This window comes from Lynx rufus, unplaced genomic scaffold (genome assembly GCF_022079265.1).
Source record: "Lynx rufus isolate CCGP_SWC_20201006 ecotype Redwood Valley unplaced genomic scaffold, mLynRuf1.p SCAF_8, whole genome shotgun sequence".
NCBI classification, from domain to species: Eukaryota; Metazoa; Chordata; class Mammalia; order Carnivora; family Felidae; genus Lynx; species Lynx rufus.
The window spans coordinates 25,597,081-25,624,955 of NW_025814896.1; the positions used below are offsets into that span (position 1 = coordinate 25,597,081).

At 48.5% G+C, this 27,875-nt stretch overlaps 1 protein-coding gene across 1 annotated transcript; it reads left to right on the forward strand.

The window, feature by feature from the left end:
- Positions 1–718: 718 nt before the first annotated feature.
- On the forward strand, positions 719–27,832 carry SNTA1 (syntrophin alpha 1). The gene is made up of 8 exons (XM_047068704.1): positions 719–1,118; positions 4,876–5,061; positions 20,265–20,469; positions 23,340–23,547; positions 23,691–23,821; positions 25,793–25,989; positions 26,937–27,124; positions 27,209–27,832. The coding sequence occupies exons 1-8, from the start codon at positions 809–811 to the stop codon at positions 27,299–27,301; spliced, it is 1,518 nt and encodes a 505-aa protein (XP_046924660.1). The 5' UTR covers positions 719–808; the 3' UTR covers positions 27,302–27,832.
- The last annotated feature ends 43 nt before the right edge of the window (positions 27,833–27,875 follow it).

A 27,875-nucleotide genomic window follows, 5' to 3' on the forward strand; every position in this document is an offset into this window, starting at 1 on the left:
CAACCAACTGAGCCACCCAGGCGCCCCAACCCTATTCGACTCTTAACAGAACAAGGGGTTAATCTCTTAAACTCCCAATTTCGACGTGTGGACCCTGTCCACCATTTCCCCAAGACCTAAGCAGAGACTGCGGCGTGCTCATCCCGGTGGGCGGGACCTGTCAGCTTTGGAAGCCACGCCCCAGCCAAGCCACGCCCACAGGCCAAAGCCCCAGCTGGGAAACCAGCTCCTTCCAAACCCCAACTGAGAAGTCCCTGAGGGCTCGATGCCTGCCTCTTAAACGCAAGCCGTGTCCCTGGAAAGCACCTCTCCGCCATACATAGCTCTGCCCCGACGGCCAAAGCCTCGCACCAGGATCCATGGTTCTCATCCACGTCGGAGAGCTACAGTCTGCCTCGACGTCCTTGCCCAGCTCAGAGTCTCCGCGGCGGGATCCTGCTCCGGACACGAAGCACCGCCCCCGTATAGCCCCGCCCATCTCCCCACTCAACTGCTTCTCTCCTTACCTATTGACCCCTACCCCACCTGCACCCTTACGACCGCAACCCCGAAGTAGTCCCACACTGCATCCTTTAGATGCAGGGTGCAGCCCCAGTCCTCCAGCCAGCATGCCTGCGGCCCCGCCCCTCGCCGGTAGCCACACCCCCTGACCAGCCCCGCCCCCGAGGCTCCACCCCCAGCGGCCGGGGGTAGGGTGGCGGCTGGCCCAGCCGGGCCCCCGCTGCCCTCTGCCCTAGGCGCTCGGTCGGAGCGGGCCGGGCACTGCGGGGCTAGGCGAGCTCGGCGGCCCGGGGGCTCGGAGGCGAAGATGGCGTCAGGCAGGCGCTCCCCGCGCACCGGGCTGCTGGAACTGCGCGCCGGGGCTGGCCCGGGGGCTGGCGCCGAGAGGTGGCAGCGGGTGCTGCTCAGTCTGGCGGAGGACGCGCTGACCGTGAGCCCCGCCGACGGCGAGGTCGGCCCGGAGCCCGGCGCCCCACGGGAGCCGGAGCCCGCGCAGCTCAACGGCGCCGCCGAGCCCGGCGCGGCGCCCCCGCAACTGCCCGAGGCGCTGCTGCTCCAGCGGCGCCGCGTGACGGTGCGCAAGGCCGACGCCGGCGGGCTGGGCATCAGCATCAAAGGTGGGCGCAGGGGCACCGGGGGCACCGAGGGCACGGGGTCGCGGTGTCTGTGGGGCCGCCGAGGGCGCAGAGGTCGCGGGGGCTGGCAGCGTACGGAGGACATAGAGTTGGAAGATTTCTGTCTGGGGGCAAGGAGGGTGTCTGAGGGGACAGAGGGAACGAGGACACCTGAGCACCAAGGTCGGAGGGGTTTTGGGAGTCGGAGGCCTCCTCCGGAAGGCACAGGTGGAGGGGGTTGGGGAGCACCGAGGACAGGTGGGTGGGGAGTTCTGTGTGGAGGCATAGAGATGTCAGGGGTTGCATGGACATGAAGAATAAGAGGAGCCCCAGGGGAGCAAAGGATGGAGAAAGGGGATTGAGGCCTGGGAAGCTCCTAGGCAAGGAGGAGGAAGTCCCTGGGACACAACCAAGGTGGAGGGGAGGGGTAAGGCCCCGAATTCGGAGCACAAGGGTGGTTTGGAGACCTGGGTAGACAGGCTGGGCTCACAGACCCGGGTCCAGAAAGGATCTAGAAATCTGAGGGTCCGGGGCCCTGTGTACCTAGGTGGAGAGTCCTGACAACTGGGTTTGAGTTTCCTGATCCGGCCACCTCCACCTGGCCCAGAATTGAGAGGGGGTGGCCATAGAGTTGCCTCTCTGAGAAATCTCAGCCCCAATACAGAGAGCTTTCTTTAGGTTGCAACCAGGTTATGTTTGAGTCCTGGATCCATGTGAACTTAGACAATCACTTCCCATCTCTGAACTTTAGTTTCCTTACTATATAATGAGGATGATGATAGAGTTGTAATGATTCTCTGAGAACAGGAGTCTGAAGTACTCACCCTGTCAACACATAGTAGGTTCCTGGTTAATTTTTGGTGTTAGATGAGAGGAAAAACAGAACCCAGGAAAGACTCCCAAAGCAACTAACCATAGTGCTTAAAATCTCTGCGTACTCCCAGCCGCTGGGTTTACCATTCCTACCCATCTGCTTCTCAGGTTGCTATCTGTCTTGGGAAGGGGTGTCAGCCCTTGTATCATCTTGGATATGCACTGGTCTCTCTCCCTGGTGCTGGGTCTTATTCATTGGTGTCTCCAGACCCTTTGGCCTGGGTGTCTCCAGACCCTTGGCTGGGGATGGTAGTGACTCAGCTACCACTGTGTGCTGAAGGCTGTGCCCAATACTCTAGGTTTATGATCCGTTTCATCCCAGCAAGAAATGGTAACAAGTGGGGAGCATAATCTCCATTTTGCAGGTGAAGAAAGTGAGACTCACAAAAGTAAAACAATTTTCCCATGCTCACACAGTGAGTGACAGTGCTGGGATTTGAACTTCAATTATCAGGCCTCTAAAGTGCCGAGGGGTTTTGGTTCTTCCCCGTGGAAGGGCAGATTCCTAGGGAGCCAACCAAAGGAATCTAAAAGGGAGAAATGGGGAAGACAGAGAGTGGGCACCAGTGTTGTCCCTAAATTCCAGAATGGGAAAGGGCAACAGATCAATCCAGACATTGCACACTCAATATGTCAAAGGAGGGAAGAACTTAGAGTTAATACAGAGTTCTATTTTACAGATAGACTAGCTGAGACTTGGAGAGAGTGTGGACTTTCCAAGGTCAGGTAAAGTTACGCCCTAGCTCCATAGTTCTAGGTGGGAAGGTACTTTTAGGAGGGGTCAAGGAAAAAAAAAAAGGAAGGGTCAGGGAAAGTGTCAGCTCCATTCAGTTCTTCCTTGGTAGAGACTGAGCTCCTGTTGCCACGATAACCTCCCTTCCAGGGTCCAGACCAGCCTGGGCAGCCTAGAATGATCATAGCTTCAAACTGGACTGAAGTCCCTAGTTTCAGGTGGAGAAGAGCAGGTATAAATAGAAACCCATTCCTTTCTAGGCTTCAAGCTCTGTGCAGTGCAGTGAGCCTGTGTGGGGGTCAGGAGAGGCATTCTGGTCCTACCTTTGCCATCAATTTGTTGTGTGACCTTGAAATAATGACCTTCTTTCTATGGGCAACTAGTTCCTTGTCTTCAATATTTTGGGATGGACCGGTGATATGATATTTGAGGGCCTGCCTTGCAGTCCACCATAGGGTTAAGAGTGTTGGTTCTGGAGCCAGGAGACCTGGGTTCAAGTACTGCTCTGCGGCCACTAACTAGCTGGATGACCTTGGGCTTCTCTCCATACCTCATTTTTCCTGATAGGAAACTGAGCATGCATGTGTGATTGGGGTGTTGTAAAGATGCAGTGAGACAACAGTGAAAGCATTTAGCACAGTGCTTGGCACTTGGTATGTGGAACAAATGTGAACTATTATGACGATTCATATTTTAAAATGATATTCAAGGGGCTCCTGGGTGGCTCAGTCGGTTAAGTGTCCGACTTCAGCTCAGGTCATGATCTCACAGTTTGTGGGTTCAAGCCCCACATCGGGCTCTGTGCTGACAGCTCAGGAGCCTGGACCCTGCTTCGATTCTGTGTCTCCCTCTCTCTCTGCCCCTCCTCTGCTCACACTCTGTCTCTCTCTCTCAAAAATAAATAAACATTAAAAAAAATTTAAAAAAATAAAATAAAATGATATTCAAGAATTTATCATTCAGTAAGATGTATTAGCTTTCTTTGCACCAGAGATGCAATTTGGATAGGCTTTTGAAATCTAGACTTAAAAATTTTTATTTTATTTTATTTTATTTTATTTTATTTTATTTTATTTTATTTTATTTTATTTTATTTTAGAGAGAAAGGGGCGCCTGGGTGGCTTAGTCGGTTAAGCATCCAACTTCGGCTCAGGTCATGAACATTGTGAGTTTGAGCCCCACATCAGGCTCTGTGCTGACAACTCAGAGCCTGGAGCCTGCCTCAGAGTCTGTGTCTCCCTCTCTGTCTGCCCCTCTCCCACTGGCGCTTTGTCTCTCTTTCTCACAAATAAACATTAAAATTTTTTTTAGAGAAAAGAGAGAGTGGGCGGGGGAGAGGGGCAGAAGGAGAAAATCTTAAGCCATGCTGAGCGTGGAGACTGACGTAGGGCTCGATCCTACGACCCTGGGATCATGACCTGAGCTGTAATCAAGAGTCATATGCTCAACCAAATGAGCCATCCAGGCATTCCTGAAATCTAGACTTTAAGGCCTTGGTTTTCAGCTGGGTCCTAGATTGTCAAACTTTCTGATTGCTAAAGAGGACCTTGGGGGCCATAGCAATAGCTGACTTCTATCTTTATTCCAGATTAAGGAGTATCAGTGGGTTCCCCCATTGTAGGAAAATTACTTAAAGTCCAAAATACTTAAGAAAAAACTATTGAAGCACTTTGTAAGTTACTCAAACACTGGCAAACACCCAAAGTACCAGTGACCAAACTACCTTATGAATTTAGAAAATGATTTATTAGTGTTCCAGACTTCTAAGACTAATTTCTGAGATTCTCTTAACTCTCTCATCCCCACCTTCTTGGCACTGGGATGGGCACTGAGGTAGGCCTTCAGAGGTAATTCTGCTTTGGGGCACCTAGGTGGCTCAGTCGGTTAAGCAGTTGGCTCTTGGTTTTGGCTCAGGTCATGATCTCATGGCTCATGGGTTTGAGCCCTGCATTGGGCTGTGTGCTGACAGCATGAAGCCTGCTTGGGAATCTTTCCCTTCCTCTCTCTGCCCCTCCCCTACTCATGCTCTCTGTCTCTCTCTCCAAAGAAATAAACTTTAAAAAAAAAAAAGGAAAAGAAAGAATTTTGCTTTCGTGTGACTCTCAAGCATTGGAGCGTCTGCCTCAGTTTTTTCCTCTTTCTGTGCCTGTGCAGGGGGCCGAGAGAACAAGATGCCTATTCTCATTTCCAAGATCTTCAAGGGCCTGGCAGCTGACCAGACTGAGGCCCTCTTCGTGGGGGATGCCATCTTGTCTGTAAATGGGGAGGATCTCTCCTCTGCTACCCATGATGAGGCGGTGCAGGTCCTGAAGAAGACGGGCAAAGAGGTGGTGCTGGAGGGTAAGCACCGGGGACCCCAAGGATGTTCACTTCTTTCCTATTTCCCCCAGGCTTCAAGTGGCCGCAGCCCAGCAGTGGGGGCTGGGAGGTGGGCAGAGACGAAAACAGAGACAGAACTTGGGGACCTGCCTTGAGACAGTATGGCGTGGTGGTGGGAGAGCCGGCCCAGAGCCAGACAGACCTAGTTTTCATTTTCTCTCTCCTGTTCATTAGCTTTGTGGACTTGGACAAGTCATTTCATTTCCCTGAGCTTTAGTTTCCTCACCTGTAAAATAGGGATTTAACTTCTGGGTTATTTCTGTAACCCTTGCTGGGTTGTGTGATCAGGACAAAAGGTACATGGCAGGATCCTCCACCCAGTGAGTGAATCAGGGAAGGAGGGGGCAGGGCCTGGGGAGGAGGCAGCTAATATTCTTTCTTGAGGAAACTGGAGAGCTCCCAGCTCTAGGGTCCTTAAAACCCTGAGACCCATCCTCCCTTGGGAGAGGACTTGGCCTTTACGTTGCAGGACATCAGATCCTTCCAGCAAGGATCAGAGAGGAGTTTTGGAGGAGGGACCTTGGTGGTTCCTCTCCACTATCCCCGCACTCTGTGGTCTTGGATGAGACCTTTGTCTTCTCTGGGCCTCAGTTTCCCCATCAGTTGTTGTAAGTCTCTTGCTGTGACTGTCCCATATCTGCCTTTTGTCATCTCACTCAGGAGGTTTCTGTTTTGCTCAGCCCTTTCTTCAAACTCCCCTCTGTCAGTTCCGGAAGCCGTGGGGGCCTGAGGAATGTGTGTTTGGCTCTTGGCCCAGAACAGGCACAGGGAGATGGCGGGGGTTGATGGAGAATGCCATGGCTAGCAAAGCTGCTGAGCTGAGCCCCAAGCCTGAATCCTGATAGGTGGCCCTTGTTTTCCCAAACAGGTCTCCAAGAGGCCACAGAAACAAACAGGCTCTGGGTGATCTTTGGCATTCTTGTGGCCCTGACCTCAGTTCTTTCTCACTTTTGTTTTTATTTTTACATTTTCGATGTATCTATTTAAATGCCACTGGTGCATTTTTTAAATGTACACTTTAAAAAAAGTCAAGTCTGCAGTATTGGCCCTTGAAGCTTAAGTATAACAGTCATAGTTTAACAGCAAGGTTAAATAACAAGATCACTCATAAATGATATGGGTATAAAAGACTCCACTACCCTATGCCTCATTACTTTGGTATTTATAGCCAGTAATGCAGTTGAAACTCATCAAAATGTCATTCTTTGGTTGACTTGAGGAGCTCTTTTAGTTTCTGCTATTTGAAAGTTTAATCTGTAGATGGTAACATTTCTACTGCAGACACATTTCTAATCCACGCTGAGGTCCTCCTCATGCTTTCATCTTTGGGGTGAGAATGTCTATCTGGGCTCTCAGCATGAGTCATTCTGAGAAGATAACATCTTTGAGTGTTAGAAGCTTGAGGTATCTCCTGGCTTCAGGAGCTAATACCCAAGCCTTCTGTATAATTCTTGTACTCCATTCCTGCCTTACTAAGCCAAGAAACATTTATAGACACCTACTGTGTACCTGGTGTGCAGAGCACTGGGTCAGAAGCTAAATCAGACCCAGGTTTTCTCTTGCAGGAGCTCACTATCTGGTGGAGGAGATAAAACATAAACACTGTCTCATTCATACAAATATTTATTTATTTATTTATTTATTTATTTATTTATTTATTTATAGTTTACTTCTTTATTTTGAGAGAGAGAGAGAGAGAGAGAGAGAGAGAGCAAGAGCGCATGCAAGCGGGGAAGGGGCAGAGAGAGAGGGAGAAAGGGAATTGTAAGCAGGTTCTGCACAGGTTCCGTGCTGTCAGTGCAGAACCTGATGCGGTGCTTGAACTCACAAACCATGAGATCATGACCTGAGTCAAAATCAAGAGTTGGATGCTTAACTGACCGAGCCACCCAGGGGCCCTCATAGAAACTATTTAAAAATCAGTTTCTAAAATTCTCTCTGGGTGATAGGTACTAAGGAGGGCACTTGTTATGATGAGCACTGGGTATTATATGTAAGTGATGAATCACTAAATTCTACTCCTGAGACCAATATTACACTATATGTTAACTAATTAGAATTTAAATACAAATTTGAAAAAAAATAATAAAAATGAAAAAAAATCTGTCCGCTCTGTGATGAATCTCTGGCCTTGGGTAAGACCCTTGTTTTCTCTGGCCCTCAGTTTCCCTATCAGTTGGGATTAGACCAGATCAGAGATGATCAGTAGCTTTCATTTTGAGTGCCATCTTCCCTGGTAGCTACTGGGAGTCACGTATTTGGAAGGATTGGGACGTCTTGTCTGGGCTCAGCAGAAAGGAGCTGGAAGTGATTAACAATGTCTATCATGGATACAGTAGGGAAGAGAAGTGTACCATTCCAAGACTGGGAGTCCTCAGCTGTTAACGTTTTTTGAGACTTTTCCTGGGGTAAGATCTTTCCTTGGCAAATCTTGCCCCAGGCCTCTGGCTGGAGTTTGGCCTATCTCTTGCCCCAAATAGGATGTGGCACATAGTAGGCACTCAATAAATGTTAGTAATTACCCTCCTGTCCCATCACATTTATAGAGAATTGATATTATTTCTTCATGGAATGTTTGGTAGCATTCTCTAGGGAAGCCATCTTTATGGAAAGTTTTTTAACTGCATTTCCTGTGTTCTTAATAGGGCAATTTTGATGATCTATTTTTTCTTGAGTGAGCTTTGGTAGTTTGTGTCTTTTAAAAAATTTGTCCATTTCATCTAAGTTGTCAAATTTGTTGGCATAAATTGTTTATAATCTTCCCATATTATTCCTCCCTTTTGGATGAGAGTGTTCTCTGCTTTCTCTTTCCTTCTCCTTTTATACTAGTCTACTCAGTGGTTTTGAGGGGAATCTCAGTCTAGTGGGGTGGGGGGACAGCTGAGCAAAAATGCTAGATTACCAATGTGTCACAGGTGCTGAGATGGGAATCTGTCCATGGATCAGAGGAGACAGTGGTTACTTCTCTCTGGATAGTCAGGAAAGACTTCCTGGAGGGGCGGGGGGAATGCTGGCACTTTATGAACCATAACAGATGTGGGTATGGGGTTGGGGAAGGGCATTCCAGGCAGGGGAGCTGTGTGAACAAGACCTCAGGTCTTGTCAAGTCAATGACTTGACTTACCTGGGGAGCTGCCTGGGAAGTAATTAGCTTTATCCTGAGCCTACGGTATAAGGAAGGGAGTGGAGAAAGAGGAGAGTATCCAGACTGAGAGACTTCGGAGCCTTGAATGCCAGGCTAAAGGCATTTGGACTTCCTCTGGAAGGAAACAGAGAGCCATTAAAGGGGATTCAGCAGGAGCAGCACATGGGCAGATCTGGGTTTTAGCAGCACTAGCCTGGCACTCCCTTTGGAGGGAGGCAGAAATGGATGCAGAAAGGCAGTGAGGAAGCTGGGGCCGTGAACAGGAAGAAGATGGTGATGGTTTCACCTAAGTAGGCTTGGATAAGAGGAAGAGTCTGGAGGTTGTGGCCTTCTTGTTGTTTTTTTCCAGCTTTTTCTTATTTGAAGTCTCTTTTAAGGTGCTCTCCTAGTGCAGCATATTTGTGGAAGGATAATTCCACCCAAGGCAGAAAAGGCGTGGGGGCAGGCACTGGGGTCAAGAGTCTGAATTGCAGGGGTGACCCTAGAAGCCTGGAGGACATGAGGCAGCCAGGATGCTGGCATGTGGTTGGTCCTTGAGATCTGATGGAACTTATGGAGAAGGTAAGGGTCTGGTAGCTTCACCAGTCTGGACTCAGGGTTCCTGGGACCCTCTCTGGGCCTGTGTTCTACCTATGTTCCAGCCTAATTACTAGCCACATCGTTCAAAACTTTCCCACCCCCATCCCAGTCCTGGGGCCACATCCAAGGGGCCATGGAAAGATGGCTTTTCCTTTGGATGTGAACCTGGCGGGGCAGCTGGGCATCTTTCCTGAGGCCTGGGGTTCAATGGGTACAGAGTCCCCAGAGAACGTCCTAGAAGGACAGATGTCACTAGCAAACTCTGGGTGCCAGACTTACTTCTCTGACCTAAGTCAGGGGTTCAGCTAGGCCTCGGTAACCCTAGCCTGCCTTGTAGACCTTTTCCCCTGCTAGTTCAGGGGTTTGCACAAATGTCTTCATCTTATTCTCAGCCACAGGGATGTGTTCGCAATCGGAATCTGGGCCCAAGCTGGCAGCCAACTGTCTGCTGCTTAGAGAGGCCCATTGTGTCCACGGACCTGGAGCCTGGGCCCTTGGAGACAGGCCTGGGAACAAAGGGAGAGACAGCCAAATGCCTCCCCTCCCTCCGCCCACAGTGTGTCTGGCATGACGGGAACAGCAGTGACCCTGTGATGCCTTAAAAAATAATACTAAACGACAGGGACGTCTGGCTGGCTCAGTCGGTAGAGCATATGACTTTTGACTTTGGGGTTGTGAGTTGGGTGTAGAAATTGCTTAAATATAGGGGTGCTTGGGTGGCTCAGTCGGTTGGTTAAGCATCCGACTTCGGCTCAGGTCATAATCTCACAGCTCATGGGTTTGAGCCCCACATCCGGCTCTGTGCTGACAGCTCTGAGCCTGGAGCCAGCTTTGGATTCTGTCTCTTCATCTCTTTCTTCCCCTCTCCAGCTCATGCTCTCTCTCTCTCTCTCTCTCTCTCTCTCTCTCTCTCTCTCAAGAAAGAAAGACATTACCTAAAAATAATTTTTTTAGGGGCGCCTGGGTGGCTCAGTCGGTTGGGTGTCCGACTTCGGCTCAGGTCACGATCTCACGGTCTGTGAGTTCAAGCCCCGCGTCGGGCTCTGGGCTAATGGCTCAAAGCCTGGATCCTGCTTCCGATTTTGTGTCTCCCTCTCTCTCTGCCCCTCCCCCATTCATGCTCTGTCTCTCTCAGTCTCAAAAATAAATAAACATTAAAAAAAATTAAAAAAAATAATTTTTTTAATAAGAGGTTTTTTAAAAAATTAATTTATTTATTTTGAGAAAGAGAGAGAGAGCAAGCAGGGGAGGGGCAGAGAGAGAGGGAGGGAGAGAATCCTAAGTAGGCTCCGTGCTGTCAGCACAGAGCCTGACTCAGGCCTCGATCTCATGAACTGTGAGATCATGACCTGAGCTAAAATCAAGAGTCAAATGCTTAATCGACTGACCCACCCAGGCGTCCCAAAAATCAAATCTTTAAAAAATAATAATACTAGAGGACAGTAAAAATTAAAGTCAGTTTCAGTACTTTGTACAAAGTAGGGAAGGTACATTCCACATAACGGTCGAGTTTTAAAAGATAACAGGTGTAGGAGCGCCTGGGTGGCTTAGTTGGTTGGCATCCGACTCTTGATTTCGGCTCAGATCATGATGTCATGGTTTGTGAGATGGAGCCCTGTGTTGGGCTGTGTGCTGACAGCGTGGAGCCTTCTTGGGATCCTCTCTCACCCTCTCTCTTTGCCCCTCCTCTACTCTCTTTCTCTCTCTCTCTCTCTCAGAAATAATGAACTTAAAAAAGAATAACAGGCAGAGAGTAGCATGTCCATAAATATTCATGATAAAAGGCAGTATAGAGTAGGAATTGCTATAATTCCCATTTTACAGACAAGGTCACCAAGGTTTGTTGAGAATAAATAACTTTCTTCAGGTCGTATGACTAAGAAATTGACAGATTCAAACTGAGCTCTGTCTGGTTGCAGAAGCCAATATTGTTTCAGCCTTGGGTAATACCTGCCTTGCATGGTTATTTGCAAGATTAAAAAATAAAACACCAAGGGCAGTGCTCATAGTAGGTATTTGATCATTTAGTTTATTTGCTATTTTTAAGGATGAGACAATGCATTTGGAGTGCGTAGCACAATGTCTTTCACATGCAAACATTCAGTGAATGTCAGCCTTTATCATCTTTATATCAGCAGCAGCCATCATTACTGTTTTCTCCAGTATACTTGAAGGTCTTTCAGGGCAGGACTCATGTGTAGTTTGTCTCAGAGCCCTATGCCTGGCACACATTAGCTTTTGGCCAGTAGGGAATGATCTGTGGGGTACATCTCTGACCCTTTCTACTTTACCTTAACCATGTCAGTTTCAGTTGACTTTCCTAAATGTTTAAGATGGGGCTCAAGGCTCAAGCTGGGCTTGACTAAGTCCTGAGAATGTTGGTTATAAGTCCTTGGAACTCCTGCTGGGTCCTCCCCTGGCAGATGGGGACTTCCAAGTGTCCAGCCCCAAATTTGGCTTAATATATCACTACCGTTAAAAGAGGGATGTAATTAATGGATGCAACTAATATGAAGCTATCCTGCTTGGCTTAGCCAAATGATGCTGTGCCCCTGAGGTGCCTGAGAGATTTCTGACCTGGGAACATAGTCACGAATGGAGCCCCCGCCTAGTCCTCCCATGGCCACAAACACCTATTGTTCCAATCATTGTTCTCAAGGAAACATTTATTTGGACACACACACACACACACACACACACACACACACGCACACACACGGCTTTGGGCCATGTGACTCCTATAGATAAAACTTGGCTTAATCTCTGCCTGGATCTTGATTAAAATGCCGGTGGGGCTCTGGAGACAGGTTCTGGCCCCAATTAACTGCATGAGTCTGGCTGCTGATGGTGGTGGAAGAAATAATAATGATAATAATAGTGATGATGGTGTCTGCTTTTTATTGAGCACCTACAGTGTGCTAGGCACTGTGCTAAGTACCTTCCATATATTTTCTCATCAAATCCCCAAAACGACCTCTATGAATTAGGTTTGTTATTCATCCCACTCTGCAGATGAGAGCACTGAAACTCAAAGAGATAAAGCTGTTTTCCCGAGGTCACACAGAGATGGAATTTGAGCTCAGATCTGTTAGAGGCAAAAACTTATGTTCTTAAATATTTATACTGCACTGCAAGTCATGTTACATAAGGATCCAGACCCTTCTCATTGAACTGTTGCAGTTAGGTGAAGATGTTTTTGTGAGGGTCAAGTTTGGTGGTTGGTCCATAGTGGGCACTCAGTAAGTGCTTCTTTCTCCCACTACTAAGGTCCTGAAACCCTTTGCTTATTGAGTTGATGAGGGTTTCAACTCTGAATCCTTCTTAGATGGTTTGGGATGAGGTGCTATGTATTTTTCTTTTTAAAAATTTTTTTAAAATTTATTTTTGAGAGAGAGTGAGAGAGAGTGAGCAGGGAAGGGGCAGAGAGAGAGGGAGACACAGGATCTGAAGCAGGCTCTGCGCTGTCAGGACAGAGCCTGATATGGGGCTCGAACTCATGAATGGCAAGATCACGACCTGAGCCGAAATCAAGAGTCAGACGCTTAACCGACTGAGCCCCCCAGGCGTCCTGAGGTGGTATATTTTTTGAAGTAAACTAGATTTTAAAAAAATGTAAAAAGTGGGGCGCCTCGGGGGCTCAGTCGGTTAAGTGTCCGACTTCGGCTCAGGTCATGATCTCACGGTCTGTGTGTTTGAGCCTTTCGTTGGGCTCTGTGCTGACAGATCGGAGCCTGGAGCCTGCTTCGGATTCTGTGTCTCCCTCTCTCTCTGTCCCTTTCCCACTCACTCTCTGACTCTGTCTCTTTCTCTCTCTAAAAAATAAATAAACATTACAAAATTATAAAAAATGTAAAAAGCAATATATGCTTAAAAAAAACCCCAGGAGAATGTAAGGCAATTCTCTTTTCAAAGAGATAACCATAGTTGATATTTTCACACTTTCAGAAAGTTTCCATATTTGTTTTTATCATTTAACAAGTTGAGGAGGACATATTTCCAACTCAGTACATGTAGCTCTATCTCATTCTTTTTCTTCTTTCTTTCTTTCTTTCTTTCTTTCTTTCTTTCTTTCTTTCTTTTCTTTCTTTCTTTCTTTTGAGAGAGAGAGAGAGGGAGGGAGGGAGGAAAAGAGAGAGAGAAGGAGCAGGGAGGGTCAGAGGGAGAGGGAGAGAGAGAATCCCGAGCAGGCTCCATACCCAATGTGGAGCCTGACATGGTGCTTGATCCCATGAGCCAAAATCAGGAGCCGGACGGTCAACTGACTGAGCCACCCAGGCACCCACCCCTCTGTCTCATTCTTTTTAATGATTGGGTAATATCCCATTATTGGGATTCATATATTTATTTAGCAATTTTTTTTAAAGTAGGCTCCATATCCAGTGTAGGGCTTGAACTCATGAACCTGAGATCAAGAGTTGCATGCTCTACTGACTGAGCCAGCCATGCACCCCCATTTAACGAGTATTTACTGAACCTCTGCTCTGTGCCAGGACTCGATGGAGGCACCATGGATATAGCCATGCACAAGACTGAGCGGTCTGCTGATCAGGGAGCTCACGTCTTGTATTTAGCCACCCCTGCTCATGGACATTCAAGTTGTTCTTACCCTTTTGCCCCCAGACAGTGGTGCTGTGAGCCCTCTGTGCACCCGTGAGCATTCATATGAAGCGGGGCTCCTGCAAAGGATATTGTTAAGTCAAAGGGTTCACATGCCTTTAGGATCTTGAGAGATGGTATCCCCTGTACTGCACAAGGATGCAGTAAGGGGAGATTTTTATGCCCCAGAGTGTAGCAACTCAGGTTCTGTTGGTCAGCCCTAATGCAGGGCCTGCCAGGGGCTGGGAACTATTTATAACCTAGCCTTGCTGGACCAGCAGGACCTTAAAGGTCACTCCTTCCAGAGCCTGTTGGAACCCCATGTCCTCTCCACACCATCTTTGGTGGGCCAGTGGGCAGCCTGGACACTAATCCCCATAATACCTTACTCTGAGAGTTGTTGCATCAGTGCCCATTATATAGGTAAGGAAAATGAGGCTCAGAGAGACCTTGGGACTCGCCAATGCCACATAGCAAGTGACAGGGCCCGGATTAAAATCTTTGCCTATCATGCTTCCTGTGCCCTTCCCCTTATACAGTCATACTGAGAACAGCCGCGGAAATAATAACCACACTGCTGTTCATTGAAGACTTACTCTATGCTAATCAGGGCAAAGTGCTTTGCAGGTATGGAGTCTCAATACCCTGGGAGGTAGATATATTTTACTCCTATTTTAATGATGAAGAAATGGAAGATCTTGGATATCAAGTCACTTGTCCAGGGTCACAGAGCAACGAAGTTCAACCCAAGCCTCACTTCAGAGCCCACATTCAATGTTTTCTTTCCAGGATGAGAAGCCTCAGGCCTGTCTATATTCATTCATTTAACAAATCTCATACTTCCTGATTACCTGGTATTATATGTCAGTACCTGATTACCTGGTACTATACTAGATTCTGAGGATCCTCTAGTGAACAAGAAAATAGGTCCCTGCTCTCATGGAACTGACATTTTGGTTGGAGGAGAGAGTATAGCCTAGTAAACAATTGGATAGGCCGTGTACTTTCTGGTAGGGGCAAGTAAGTGACCACCCACTGAACAGACAAGGAACAGCTTGAGCTTAGATGGCAGGCTTCAGCCAAGACTCACAGCCAGCACATTCAGTCACAAACATTTATTGAGCACTGGGATACGTGCTGGGAATACTATGTTGAGCCAAAACAGATGTATCCCTGAAGCACATATGTTCCCTCCCAATTGTACTGGGCCAGGTGAATGGTCCTGCCCTGTCTCAGTTCCTTGTGTTTCTAGTAGAATCTTTTGGGGCCAGGGCTGGGGCCTGTCTTTTGTTGGCAGAGCAGGAAGTCCCTGGGAACTGGGGCCTCTGCAAGGGGCAGGGTGTTCTATGTATGTCTTAGCTTTCTTGGGGAGGAAAAGCCCATGTGTCACTGCTTTACCAGACTCCTGGGGCTCCTGGGCCAGGAGCTTGGCTGGGGAGGGTGTAGATACCAGCTGGGCTTATCTTTGGAGTCTCAAGAATGCTGACCACAGGGCCATCACCCCCCAGGCCACTGCTTTTGGATAGCCCCACCCTGCCTGGTCGGGTGACTCAGACAGAAATCAGAGCAGGGAGGAGGCCTCAGAGCTGGGCTATTTATGGCCATACTCTGGGGCCCCCAGCACCCCACCCCCAACTCTGGGACAAGCCAATTAGTTTGTGAAACCCAAGCCCTGCTTTGGGCACCGGCTGGTAGGCTGTCCATTTATAGTATGTTTCTGTGGGAAAGGAGAAGGAGGACCCAGTTCTGGGATGGCCCAGACGGGTGAGCAGGGGCTCTAGCAGTTTCTCTGGCTTCAAAGTTGACAAATGTTCATCTGCTGAACACGTAGCATAGGAGATCCCTGCTGGATTCTGGGGGCACAGAGATAAGTCAGATGAGGTCCCTGCCCTCACAGTGCTCCCAGCCTGGTGGGGCCCACAAACTCCCACACAGACACATAGCGGAGTGTGGTCTAGGGGTCTGCAGAGTGATGGGTGTGGTGGATCCAGAGTGGGCATCTGGAAAGGCTTCCTAGTGGGGTGACGGGACTGGGCTGCGCTGGGCTGTGGCAACTTCTCCCTCTTGAATGAACCTGTCCGGCCCTGGCATTCGTTTCTCCATTCATAGAACATTAACTCTGGGTTCAAATCAAGTCCAGCTTCTGTCCTCTAGGAGCTTCCATTTTGGTGAGAGAGACAGCCTCAACCCACAAAATCACAGCAGAGTTCTACGAAGGGCAGGGGTAGCTGATAGGTAAGAAACTCATGTTTCTTGAGTCCCCGACTTGTGCCACATGTTTTATGGCATCTCATTTAATTCTAACATCTCTCTGAAGTAGACATTGTTATTCCTCTGTTATTAACTTGCAGACAACTGAATTTCCTTGTCCGTGGTCACACAGCCAGACAGTGCTGGAGCTGGAATGCAAACTCAGAGTGCCTGCCTCTAAACTATGTACTAAGGGCATTCTGTGCAAAGGGAACTGCATTTTGAAAGGTGTGGACATTTGGAAACTCATACAGTTTCTTTGAGCTCTGAGAAGGCCAGGATGATTAGACTAGAGAGTGAGATTTGGGATGTGGCAGGAGGTAAAGCCAGGTGTAGGCAAGGCCCAGGTCCTGAAGAGTCTTGGATTTTGATGATGGGAGCCAGGGCAGGACTTTGGTCAGGGGAGGGATGTGGCTGGTTACAGTAGGGGGATATATCAGTTGTAGCCTCCCCATGTGGTGTAGGGGGCGGGAGGACTGTATCAATCAGGGTGCTTTTCTCTGCAAGTAACAGGACTCAATTCAAAGAGGTTTAAACATTGAAGGAAATGAGTTTTCTTCCAGAATACCTAAAAGCAGCATGTCTGTAGGGTAAATTAATTTAACACCTCACCATTCTTAGTGTGTTTAAGCATGCTTGTACTTAAAAAGTGACTATTGGGGCACCTAAGTGGCTCAGTTGGTTGAATGTCTGACTCTTGATTTCGGCTCAGGTCATGATCTCATGGTTTGTGAGTTCGAGCCCCATGTCGGGCTCTGAGCTGACAGTGTGGACCCTGCTTGGGATTCTCTCTCTCCCCACCCCTCTCTCTGTGTCTCTCTCAAAATAAATAAAATAGTAAATTTAAAAAATTAAAAAAAAAGTGACTATCATTGCTTTGGGACCAACTTCCCTCCCAGCAACTTTTAAAGGCTAGAGGAGAGGAAGGGAAGGGAATATACTTTCCCTCACTTCTCATTGGCCAGAATTGTATCATCTGCCTCTATCTAAACCAATCACAAGCAAGAGGGATGGAAAGATCATGATTAACTTTGACCAATCATGATTTTCTTCCTTGTTTGGGGAGAAGCCCAATCTGTAGGGCTCAGAGTTCTGTTAGCAAAGAAAGGGGGAAATGGTTTGGCTGTCAGATAGGCTGTGATGTGTCCCAGCTCTATCACCCCTTGAGACATAATCCAGTAGTCAGTCCTGGGGTAAGTCACTGCTGTAATGATGAGGATGAGTCATTGAGTCAATTTTAGTCCTAGTTCCCAACTTTCAGACCTAGTCTTGGTTCTCTCAAAAAAAAAAAAAAAAATCCTGCACTTATTTTCAACTTAACTGCTCTTCCAACCCCAATAGGGTTTGTAACTCCCTTTCATTCTCACTGCTATTTGTCTTGGATCCTGTCTGAACCTGAGGGACAGTCTTCTGTGATAGAAATAGCTTCTTATCTGTTTTTTCCAGGGAGCTGGGCCAAGAGCTGCTTCCTCACCCCTTCTTGGCTTGTCTGCTCTCAGGCAGAGCATACTGGCTGGGCTTTGACTGCAGAAGTCAGATGGCTAGCAAGTCAGATGGCCATGAGGGCATAGTAGTTGAGGGGAGAGTAATGGAAGCTTCTCAAGGGCTAGCAGGCATAGGCACCTCTTAGTGGATGAGGAGACTGCTACTCATCAGAATTGGGAAAGTGGTGTCTGGGTTGCTCAGTCTGTTGAGTGGCCGACTCTTGGTTTTGGCTTAGGTCTTGGTCTCATGGTTTGTGGGTTCAGGCCGCACATCAGGCTCTGTGCTGACAGTGTGGAGCCTGCTTGGGATTCTCTCTCCTTCTCTCTCTGCCCCTCCCCTGCTTGGTCTCTCTCTCTCAAAATAAATAAATAAACTTAAAAAAATTTGGAACAGTCCAGATACTAGGGCAAATCTACCAACTATTTCCCCTTCTTCCTTGCTAATAGAAGCCTGATTTTATTGGGTGGAAATATGCTCAGCTTCTGAGGCTGAATTGTGATTGGTCTAAGTCATGACTATTCCCTTTTTACTAATGATTGTGCTAGAAGTGGGCATGGAGCCCAGTCAGGCCAATGAGATAAAAGGCTTCATGGGAATATTTACCTCTCTGATAAGGGAGTTGTGAGGAGAAAACCTTTTACTGCCTGTCTTCTCCCTTCCTGCTTTGGGTTTTGTCATGTAAGGAATGATTGGCTTGAGCTGTGGCAGCCATCTTGTGGTCATGAGGGGAAGGCCAAGAGAATGGCACAGAGGTCTACCCTGCTTTCAATTTAATTGAGTCACTGAACCAATCCTAGATTGCCTTCCTCTAGATTTTTTTTTAATAGCATTTTATTTAATTTTTAATTATTTGTATTTTAGTAGACTCCACACCCAACATGGGGCTTGAACTCACAACCCTGAGATCATGTTCTACCAACTGAGCCAGCCAAGTGCCCCTAGATTTCTTGTTATGTGAAATTATAAATATCTTTATTTCTTAAGGCACTTTTATCATATATTCTATTATTTGCAGCCCAACTCATCTAATAAATATAACAAGAATGACCAAAATATTTATTACCAATTAGCCTTGATGGATTGGTAATGGCTGCCATAAAGCACTATGATTGATTTATGGTGTCTTCCATGAGCAAGGGACAAAGAAAGGGTAGCACAAGTGCATATGTTTACCATTCCAGTCCTACCTAGGGCCAGTCCAATACCCGGCACATGGTAGGTATTCAAGAAAACTGACTTGTTTCTGAATCTGTACTCCCACAGGCTCTTCTTAGATCAACCTTCTCATCATGTTGCCTTTCACTTGTAGCTGCATTGTTAGCGAGATCTGCCTTTTCTAAAAAGGCATTGGTCGAGGCCCCAGTCAAGACTCTTTTGGTTGCAAATATCACAAATCCTGTTGGGATGACAGTTTGACATTCTAAAGGACGAGTATCAGAAACAAGAGCGTTAACCGGTGATTGGCAGGGCCTTCCCTCTGTCTCTCAACATGCATCTCCACTAATTTTCTCTCTTATAAACCAGCTTTCTCCTCTTCACAGCAGAAGGTGGTTGTCCCCATAGCATTCAAGTTTGTTCAAGATACCAGCCGAGGATCTCTCCTACTGTCAATTTGGGTATACTAGTGTGGGTCAGGTGTTCACTCTGGTCCAGGCAGCATATCCAGAAGGGCAGGATCACATATCTGAACGTGAATTTCTGGGTTCATTGGGCAGAGAAGTAGATCAAAGCTGTTATCCTAGAACTCTGCTGTCCAGTGTGGCCACCATTAGTTCCAAATGGCTATTCGAATTTAATTTTAAACTAAGATTAAATAAAAGTAAAAATTTAGTTCCTCACCTGTACTAGCCACATTTCAAGTGCTCAATAGCCACATGTGGCTAGTGGCTACTGTATTGGACAGTGTATATATGGAACATTAACATAATCACAGAAAAATCTGTTGGACAATGCTATTTAAAATTTTTTTAACGTTTATTTATTTTTGAGATGGAGAGAGACAGAGCATGAACGGGGGAGGGTCAGAGAGAGGGAGACACAGAATCTGAAACAGGCTCCAGGCTCTGAGCTGTCAGCACAGAGTCCAACGCGGGGCTCGAACTCACGGACCATGAGATCATGACCTGAGCCGAAGTCGGCTGCTTAACCGACTGAGCCACCCAGGCACCCCTGGACGATGCTATTTTAGAAGGTGTCTACTATACTTACTCAATGATGTTTGGTCAGAGCTAAGAGCACCTATATTGGTTAGGGTACAAGTTATGCTGCTTGTTTCTTATGCTATGTTTCTTAGGTAACAGTCCAAGTCTGACATGGCATCTCCAAGGGCCAGCATACATTTGTTTCTGTTTTGTGGTCAGCCTCCCTTAGACTGTGGCTCATGTCCTCATGGTCAAGATGGTGCTTCACCAGTCTGTGTCCCAGCTAGCTCAACTCTGTCAGGGGAAAAGAGGAGGAAAGGAAGGGTATGCCCCTTTCTTTAATAGGCAGAATGTGGTAGCGGCACACATCCCTTCTGCTCTCATTCTATTGGCCAGACTAGACCACATAAGCACGTATAGCTATAAAGGAGCCTGGAAAATGAAGTCTTAAGCTGGGAGGCTATTGCTATATCGGATGACAATTGCCAGCCTATCCCACAGGACTATCTCATTCAATGCTTCCTCTTTGCAGATGAGCAGGCTGAAGAAATAGAAGCAAACAAGGGGCCTGTGGCAGAGCAGTCACATCTCCTGACTCCTGTTCAGTGCTCTTTCACTGCCTTGTTGTAGCTGTTGTCCATTCCCTTTAGGCAGTCATCCCCAAAATCCAAACGCTTCTGCTTACTTGGTTAGATTTAGTCACATGGCCACACCTAACTGCAAAGGAGGCTGGGAGCTGTGGTCTTTCTTCCAGGTGGCATGGATCTATAAACCAGGGGAAACATGAGAGCTTGGATGTTGGCATGCATCCAGTATTTTCTACCACACTGCTCTGTCAGAGACTTTGCCCTAGAGAAGGATAGTGATATTGGACATAAATTAAACCCTTATGAATTACTGACAGTTGTGATGTGTGCCACATGGGAGCCCATGTCACAACAGTAACTACTGACCTGTGCTCTGACCAGTCAAGTACATGAAAGAGGTCTCACCGTATTTCAAGAACTCTGCCGGCGGGACTTCGGTTGGCTGGGACTCGCCTCCTGCTTCACCCCTTCAGCGACAGCTGTCTTCCCCTGGCCCCCCACCCCGGGACATCAGTGATGCCAAACACATATCCTTGAAGATGGCATATGTCTCGAGGAGGTGCACCCCCACTGACCCGGAGCCCAGGTAAATCTGGGGTGGGGAGCAGCTCAGACGGATATGCCTTGGTGTTAAGTGGTGGGGCCAAGGGAAAGATAGCCCTGTGTTGCAAGTGGGCAGTACAAAGTCTGAACATAGTGGGGCTTGAGAAATGTTTGTTGAATGGATGTAAGAGTGAAGTTAAGGGGATGATGGTATGCTTTGCTTCTTTCTTCTTCCTCTGAGCAGTTCACATCTGAGAAGGAGCTTGGTCTGCGGAAGAACCCTGGGCTCCCGTCCTGGTTCTCCGTGGACTAGTCCCTTTTCCTCACTGACCTGTAGCTTCCTCACTGGGAAATAAAGTTTTCAGACCCAGTGGTCCCTTCAAGTCTCTTCTAACTCTGCTGAGGTTCTTAGATGTCTAGTAACATTCGTGTCAGGGCCATGGAAAATACCATCCTTCACATATGAGCAGCCCTTAACAGGTCACTGATGGTAAGATTGGTAACAACCAACAATATTGAGTGTTTACCATGCACATTTTAATTCAACTCTCACAGCGACCCTATGAGCAAAGTCCTATTATTTCACCCCCATTTTGTAGATGAGAACAGAGAGAGGAAGTAACCTGCCCAAGATCACACAACCAGGAAGGGATGGAACTTGCCTCATTCCAGGTAGCCCTCTCTGCTTTAGAAATTGTAGGTGCCTGAGTGATGGTGGTGGGTGAATGGAATATATGTTGATCAAGTGGGGTATGCAGTATTGGGGGTAGTGTGTATATGGCATGAGCATAAAAGGCTTGTGCTGTGGGTCCTAGTTACAGCCGGGGTCAAGGCCAGGCAGATGCCCAACATTGACCTGGAGGTTCAGCTCCAAATCTTCTAGCACTACTCGATGCCCCAGCCCCAGACTGCCCCCATGAAGCAAGAACTGGTGATTCACAGGTCACTTAAGGTGTTCCACCAAAGGGGCCTTTTGTATTGAGTGAAGGTAAGGTGGTATTAGTCCTTCCTGAGACTTACTTACATGATTAGGTTAATCGTGGTTTCCAGCCTGATCCCAGATATCACACATTTCTGTGTGTGCACATGTAGTTGACGTGTAAACGCAAAAACTTTGTGTGTATATGTACGCATTTGCATGGCTGTGGGTGTAGATTTGTGCATACGTGTTGGTGCATGTTTGTGTTAATATTCATATGTGTATGTGCATGCATGCACACGTGCTCGACCATGTGCACATATGTAATGTGTGTAACATGAATATAACTGTGGTTCCATATTGGCACAATGTTCCAGTCAAAGGAACACAATCTGGTAACCAAAATAAAAATGAAAAATATTTCAAGCTTTTACTAAGTTTTAGGATTATGTTGGGCTACAAGTATCAGAAATGCGAATCTGCAATGACTTAAATAAATGAGGGATTTATTTTTCCACATGTTTAAGAAACATGGGTCAAGAATGCCTTTGAGGAACCAGCCTTCCAGCTTCTTCCTCTGCCATTTTTATTGTGTATTTTCTTCTTGGAGGCAGAATGGTGGCTGCATGCCCAAACATGTGCCCATGTTCCAGATGGGAAGAAGGCAAAAGGGAAAGGAAATTTTCTCCTTGCATTTTGTTCTTTTGCTGCATAACAGACCATCCGAAAATTGAGTGGCTTAGAAGATAGCAGTTTATTATTTCTTACAATTCTGTAACCCGGGCTGGCTCGGCTGGCCAGTTCTTCCGCTCTATGTGGCACCTGCTGGGCCTGGAAGTACAAGATGGCCGCTTTGCCTCCATGTCTGCTGCCTCAGCTGGAACGGTTGGAACAGCTAGGGGCTGGCTGAGCATTCCTCTTTCCAGAAGTCCTTTCCACATGCCTTGTTTGTTCTATCTGGGTAGTTGGTCCCTGGGTACTTGGATTTCGTGGTGGCTCAGGAATGCCAGAATGTCACTTCTGCCACATTGTATTTGTCAAACCAAGTTACAAGGTCAAGGAGAAGAGAAATAAGCTTCACCTCTTGATGAGAAAAGTGGACTGGATGTTCAGAGAGGGATGGATTTGGTGGAGGCCATCTTTGGAGAGTAACCACCACATCTAGGGAAGCTTTACCTTCCCTTGGGAGGGGGCACCCTCCCCAGAGACTTCTGGCTGTATCTCATGGTCAGACCTGGGTCCCCTGGCCAGCCCTGGTTGCAAGGGAGGTGGGAATTCAAGTATCTTGCTTCCTCGCTCTGCAGTGGAGGGAGGCAAAGGTGAAGGGGGTTGGGTATTGTGTGAGCCATCTTTCAGATTCTGCCCTGCTTCATCTGTTACAGAAAGGCCAAAGAGGAGTGAATCTTTAATATTCCACATAACATTTTAAAATCCTTTCCCTGTCACTAGTCCTCTTGGTACCTCCCTGAAACTCTTCCCCCACACTTGTCCACAATCCCTCCTCCCTTCTTCCTCCTTCACTCCTCCAGCTCTAGCTCTTTCTGTGTAGACTGACTTGGCCTCTCAAGCCTCTCCAGTTTCTGTGCTCCCCACCCCCCCTTGCAGTATATCACTTTGCTCCTGTGCCACAAAGGAAAAGCTGGGAGCTGGGAGCTGGTCTAGCAGGAGAATCCTTCTCCTTAGAAACCAGGAGAAAAGAGTAAGATCACGAATCCTCACACAGTGATTTTGGCTCCTATCACACATGTTTGAGTATGTGTTTAATTCGTATGTATATGGTTCTGTGTATGTATGTCGTAGTCTCTTGTCCCTAGACCCCATGAAGCCCCAGTTTGGGCTGGAGCCCCAGCAGTGAGTATCGCTCCCGACTGTCTCGTGGACACCCTGTGGTTTCTCCTGGTCTTGCAGCGAATGGGGTTTCGGGCCAGATTTCAAGGTTGGGCAGCTGCAGCCTAATGGACTTGTCCTCCCCTCCGTTCTATTTGTGCCTGCAGGTATTTGGAGATCTGTTCAGCAGATGGCCAAGACACCCTCTTCCTGAGGGCCAAGGATGAGGCTAGCGCAAAGTCGTGGGCAGCTGCCATCCAGGCCCAAGTCAACGCTCTGATGCCTTGGGTCAAGGACGAGCTGCAGGCACTGCTGGCAGCCACCAGCACAGCTGGGAGCCAGGACATCAAGCAGATCGGCTGGCTGACTGAGCAGGTGCCTGCTGGGCCAGGCATCTGTCCGCTACCTCTATCTCCTCCCCTGGAGCTAACCCCATTCCCATTTATCATCTCACTCCACCCTGGCCCTCTGACCTCTCCCCTCCCTGCCCCACCTCACTGTTGCCTTGCCCCCTGCAGCTGCCCGGTGGGGGCACGGCACCTACCCTGGCCTTGCTGACCGAGAAGGAGCTGCTTCTCTACTGCCATCTACCCCAGACCCGGGAGGCTCTGAGCCAGCCAGCCCGTACTGCCCCACTCATTGCCACCAGGTATCCATGGGCAGGCAGGGGTGTATGTCTCACCCAGAGGTTGGGGGATGATGCTCTCGATGGGCCTCAGAGGTGGGGGACCCCAGCCCCACTCTGCCCTGAATTATTTCCCACGTGACCTGAAGCAAACCTCTATCTTGTCTGGGCCTCAGTTTCTTTATCTGTAAGATGGCGGTTTGCAACAGAAGGATGTGAGGTCCCACCAGTCACTCACTGATTGACACCTACTCTGCCCAACCTAGTGGAGCATAGTTCAGGGGACAGGGAGCTGATCCCAACAGTCTGCCCTCAGGGAGTATCCAGTCTGGTGGGGGAGGCTGACAGCCTTCAAGCGTGGAGGTGAAGGAACCACTTAACTCTGCCTGGCCTGATGGGGAAGGCTTTAGCTGGAGGTGATATTGAGCTGGACTTTGATGGTTGAATAGAAGTTTGCTCTTTAAGAAAGAGTGGAAGGTCATCTCACACAGAACAACATGGTCAAAAGTACAGAAGTATTAAGGGCTGGTGCATGTTCATAGATCTTTGAGTGTGCTATAGCCAGTATGTAGAATCTGTACAAGAAATGGAGAGAAATGAAACAGAGAGTTGTCAGGGCCTGATCTTACAGAACCTCTAGTCCCTGGTTAAGGAATGCTAGTTCTATCTTAAGAGTTGTGGCGGAGTGGAAGGGTTTTAGCCTGGGAGTGAGGTGACTTGGGTTGTGTTTTAGAAGACTCTCTGTGGTTGCCATGTGGAAAATTCAGTGGAGGGGGCAGGATGGAAGCTGGGAGGCTGGCGCAGTCATGCAGGAGAGATGGTGGAGGTGGGTGGAGGCAGCAGATGGAGAAGAAAGGCCGCATTTGCATTGGAAGACACACGGGTGGTAAAATTAACTGGGCTTAGTGTTTGCCAGATGGGGAGGGTGAGGGAGGTGGACAGGATGAATGGATGAATGGGGGGAGGTTGAAGTTGGGGTCCGGTGGGCAGTGGGACTAGGGGTGAGAGTGCAAAGCGGGGAGGCTGGAGCAAGATGCTCCAGTGTGTTGGGGACAGAGAGGGGCTTAGATAGGAATCTTGGGGACTTGTGGGTTTATAGTTCTGGGCTGGAAGATGGAAAACTGGGTGTCAGCAGCAGCTCTGGGGGGAGCTGAAGCTACAAGAGAGAGTGTGTGTGGAATGAGGAACTGAAGAGGGCTAAGGGCCAGAACTCTGAGGCTGTTGCCCAGAGAGGGGCAGTAAGCTGCCCAAGGTTACACAGCAAATGGGAATGAAACTGAAGGCCCAGGCCCTTGCTGCTCATGCCTTTTCCTCTGGGTGGGGCTCTGGCCTATGTGTTAGGAGCTGCCTGTCTGCCAAGGACAAGCAGGTCATGGATTGCCAAACTAATCAAGTGACTCATGAATTCAGGTCACAAGAGTTTATTTAAGATCTACTATATGCCCAGCATTGGTTTAATTGCTGAAAATAGAGTGGTGAACAAATAAGACAAAAATTCGTATCCTAGAAGATATTCTAGTGAAAGAGACAATCAAAAACCAATGGAAACAAATAAAGAATAAGTATAATTTCTGGTATCATGATGAAAAGTAAGGCTAGTGAGTGCCAGGGGTACTATTTTAGACAGGAAGTTTAGGGAGGGCTTCTCAGAGGAGACGACATTTGAGCAAAGATCTGAAAGAAGTGAGGGAGTGAGTCGTGCAGATAATCGGGGAAGAGTGTACTTGATGGAGGGAACAGCATATGCAGAAGTGCTGAGGCAAGAATGTGCTGGGTGTGTCTGAAGACACTAGTATGGCTGGAGCAGAGGGATCAAGGGGGAGGGTGGCAAGAGGTGGGCTCTTGTGAGTCAATCGGGGCCCTTCTGGAAGTCCTGTTCCCTGATTATATGGTAAAGGAGTCACAGGTCCCTTCCCAGGTCACCACCCCCTTGGCCCAGAACTATTTCCTGACTGTCTGAGGCCTTATACTTAGCCCTCTGCCCCCTGCCCCTAGGCTGGTGCACTCAGGCCCCTCCAAGGGTTCGGTGCCCTATGATGCAGAGCTCTCTTTTGCCTTGCGCACGGGCACACGTCACGGTGTGGACACTCACCTGTTCAGCGTGGAGTCACCACAGGAGCTGGCTGCCTGGACCCGCCAACTGGTGGATGGCTGTCACCGGGCTGCCGAGGGTGTGCAGGAGGTGTCTACAGGTGGGCTGGGTGGACCTGGGAGTGCCTCTCTGGTAATGAGCCTCTTACCCCCAGAGGCATTCAAACTTTCTTCTTCAGGTGCTTCAGGAGGGGCATATAAAGTGGGGTTTGGGGTCTCCACAGTCTCTTTTTTTTGGCTGTGCAGGTGCCCCGGTGGGTAGTGAGACCCTTTTCCCTGGGTTTTCTTGCCCTGGCTTTGTGATTACAGTGGTTAAGTTGTGAGAGATTGTGCCTGGAGTAGGGTTGCCAAATAAAATATAGGACACCACTTAAATGTGAATTTCAGATAAACAACAAACACCTTTTTAGCATAAGTATGTCCCAATTATCCATTGTTTATCTGAAATTCACATTTAATGGGGCAATTCTACAGGTCTCTAAGGTCTTCAAGGGCCATGCTTGGTGGGTCTACTGATACCTTTATAGGGAGGGAGGGAATGGGCCTTCTGTACATGGCAGAGTTTAAACTTTCCCTTTCCACTTTTTTTTTTTAAAGTTTATTTATTTTGAGAGAGAGAGAGAGAGAGCAAGCGCAAGTGGGGGAGGGGCAGAGAGGAGAGAGAGAATCCCAAGCAGGCCCCAAGGTGTCAGCACAGAGCCTGACATGGGGCTCAAACCCACAAACCATGAGATCATGACCTGAGCCGAAATCAAAAGTCTGATGCTTAGCCAACTGAGCCACCCAGGTGCTTCTTTCTGGTTCCACTTTTGTTGTTGCTGAAAGTGGGACTAGAAGTGGGGTATTGTTTCTCTGAGGGCCCGTTTTCTGTATTTTAGGGTGGGGGCAACTCCATGCAGGGTGAATATACAGATGACATAATAGGCAGTGAGCTTCCCATCCCTGGTGGTATTGAAGCCCCATTTTCGGAGTTGCTGGTGAGGGTTGGAGGTGGGGCTTATGGTCCCTGAGGTGCTGGCTGTGCCTGTGCCCACATGCCTCCCTGCAGCCTGCACGTGGAATGGCCGTCCCTGTACCCTCTCTGTGCACATCGACAAGGGCTTCACGCTGTGGGCGGCTGAGCCCGGTGCGGCCCGAGCTGTGCTGCTCCGGCAGCCCTTTGAGAAGCTGCAGATGTCCTCAGATGATGGTGCCAGCCTCCTTTTCCTGGACTTCGGGGGTGCTGAAGGAGAGATTGTGAGTAGAGGGTGTGGGGGGCTTTGCTCTCCTGGAGGCCAGGCCGGATGGGGCTCCTGACCCTTCTTTCCATCCACCCTGCAGCAGCTGGACCTGCATTCGTGCCCCAAAACCATGGTCTTCATCATCCACTCCTTCCTCTCGGCAAAAGTCACCCGCCTGGGGCTTTTGGCCTAGAGATCACCGGATGCACTAGCCCTGAAGAGAGGGTATCTACCACATGGCCTGACCTGGCCCTCCGCTGACTGCCTGCTCACCACTGGGCTGAGGGAAGGGAGAGGAAAGGAACAAGAGTGCAGTGTCCCAGCTTCTAAGGGAGGCTGGGATAGTCTTGGGACTGGGACCCAGACTCAGGACACAGTGGATCCTGCCTGTGATGGGGTAGCCTCCCAGGTGCCCCATCATCTCCACATCAGTGCCTTTTGCAGAGAGATATTTTGTGTACACAAAAGCCATTCCGAGCCTGGGACCTGCCCCTGTGGGGATCCTGACCCCAGACAACAACTGCCAGGCCTCCTAGAGGCCCCTAAGCCACCCTCAGAGGCCTCATCTGAAGGGAGTTCCCTGGGGTCCATGGCAAGAGAAAGAGGAGGAACCTTTCTGTTCATTTCTCCCCTCAGCTCCACCACCTTGGGGCATCTGGTTTTTCTCTTCATCCTCTCTCCTCCTTACTCTTGGATAAATAAACAGCCTGTGAGTACATAGGCAGCCTGGCCTAGTGTTTGTGGTTTGTGCCTTGGCCTCTGGACTC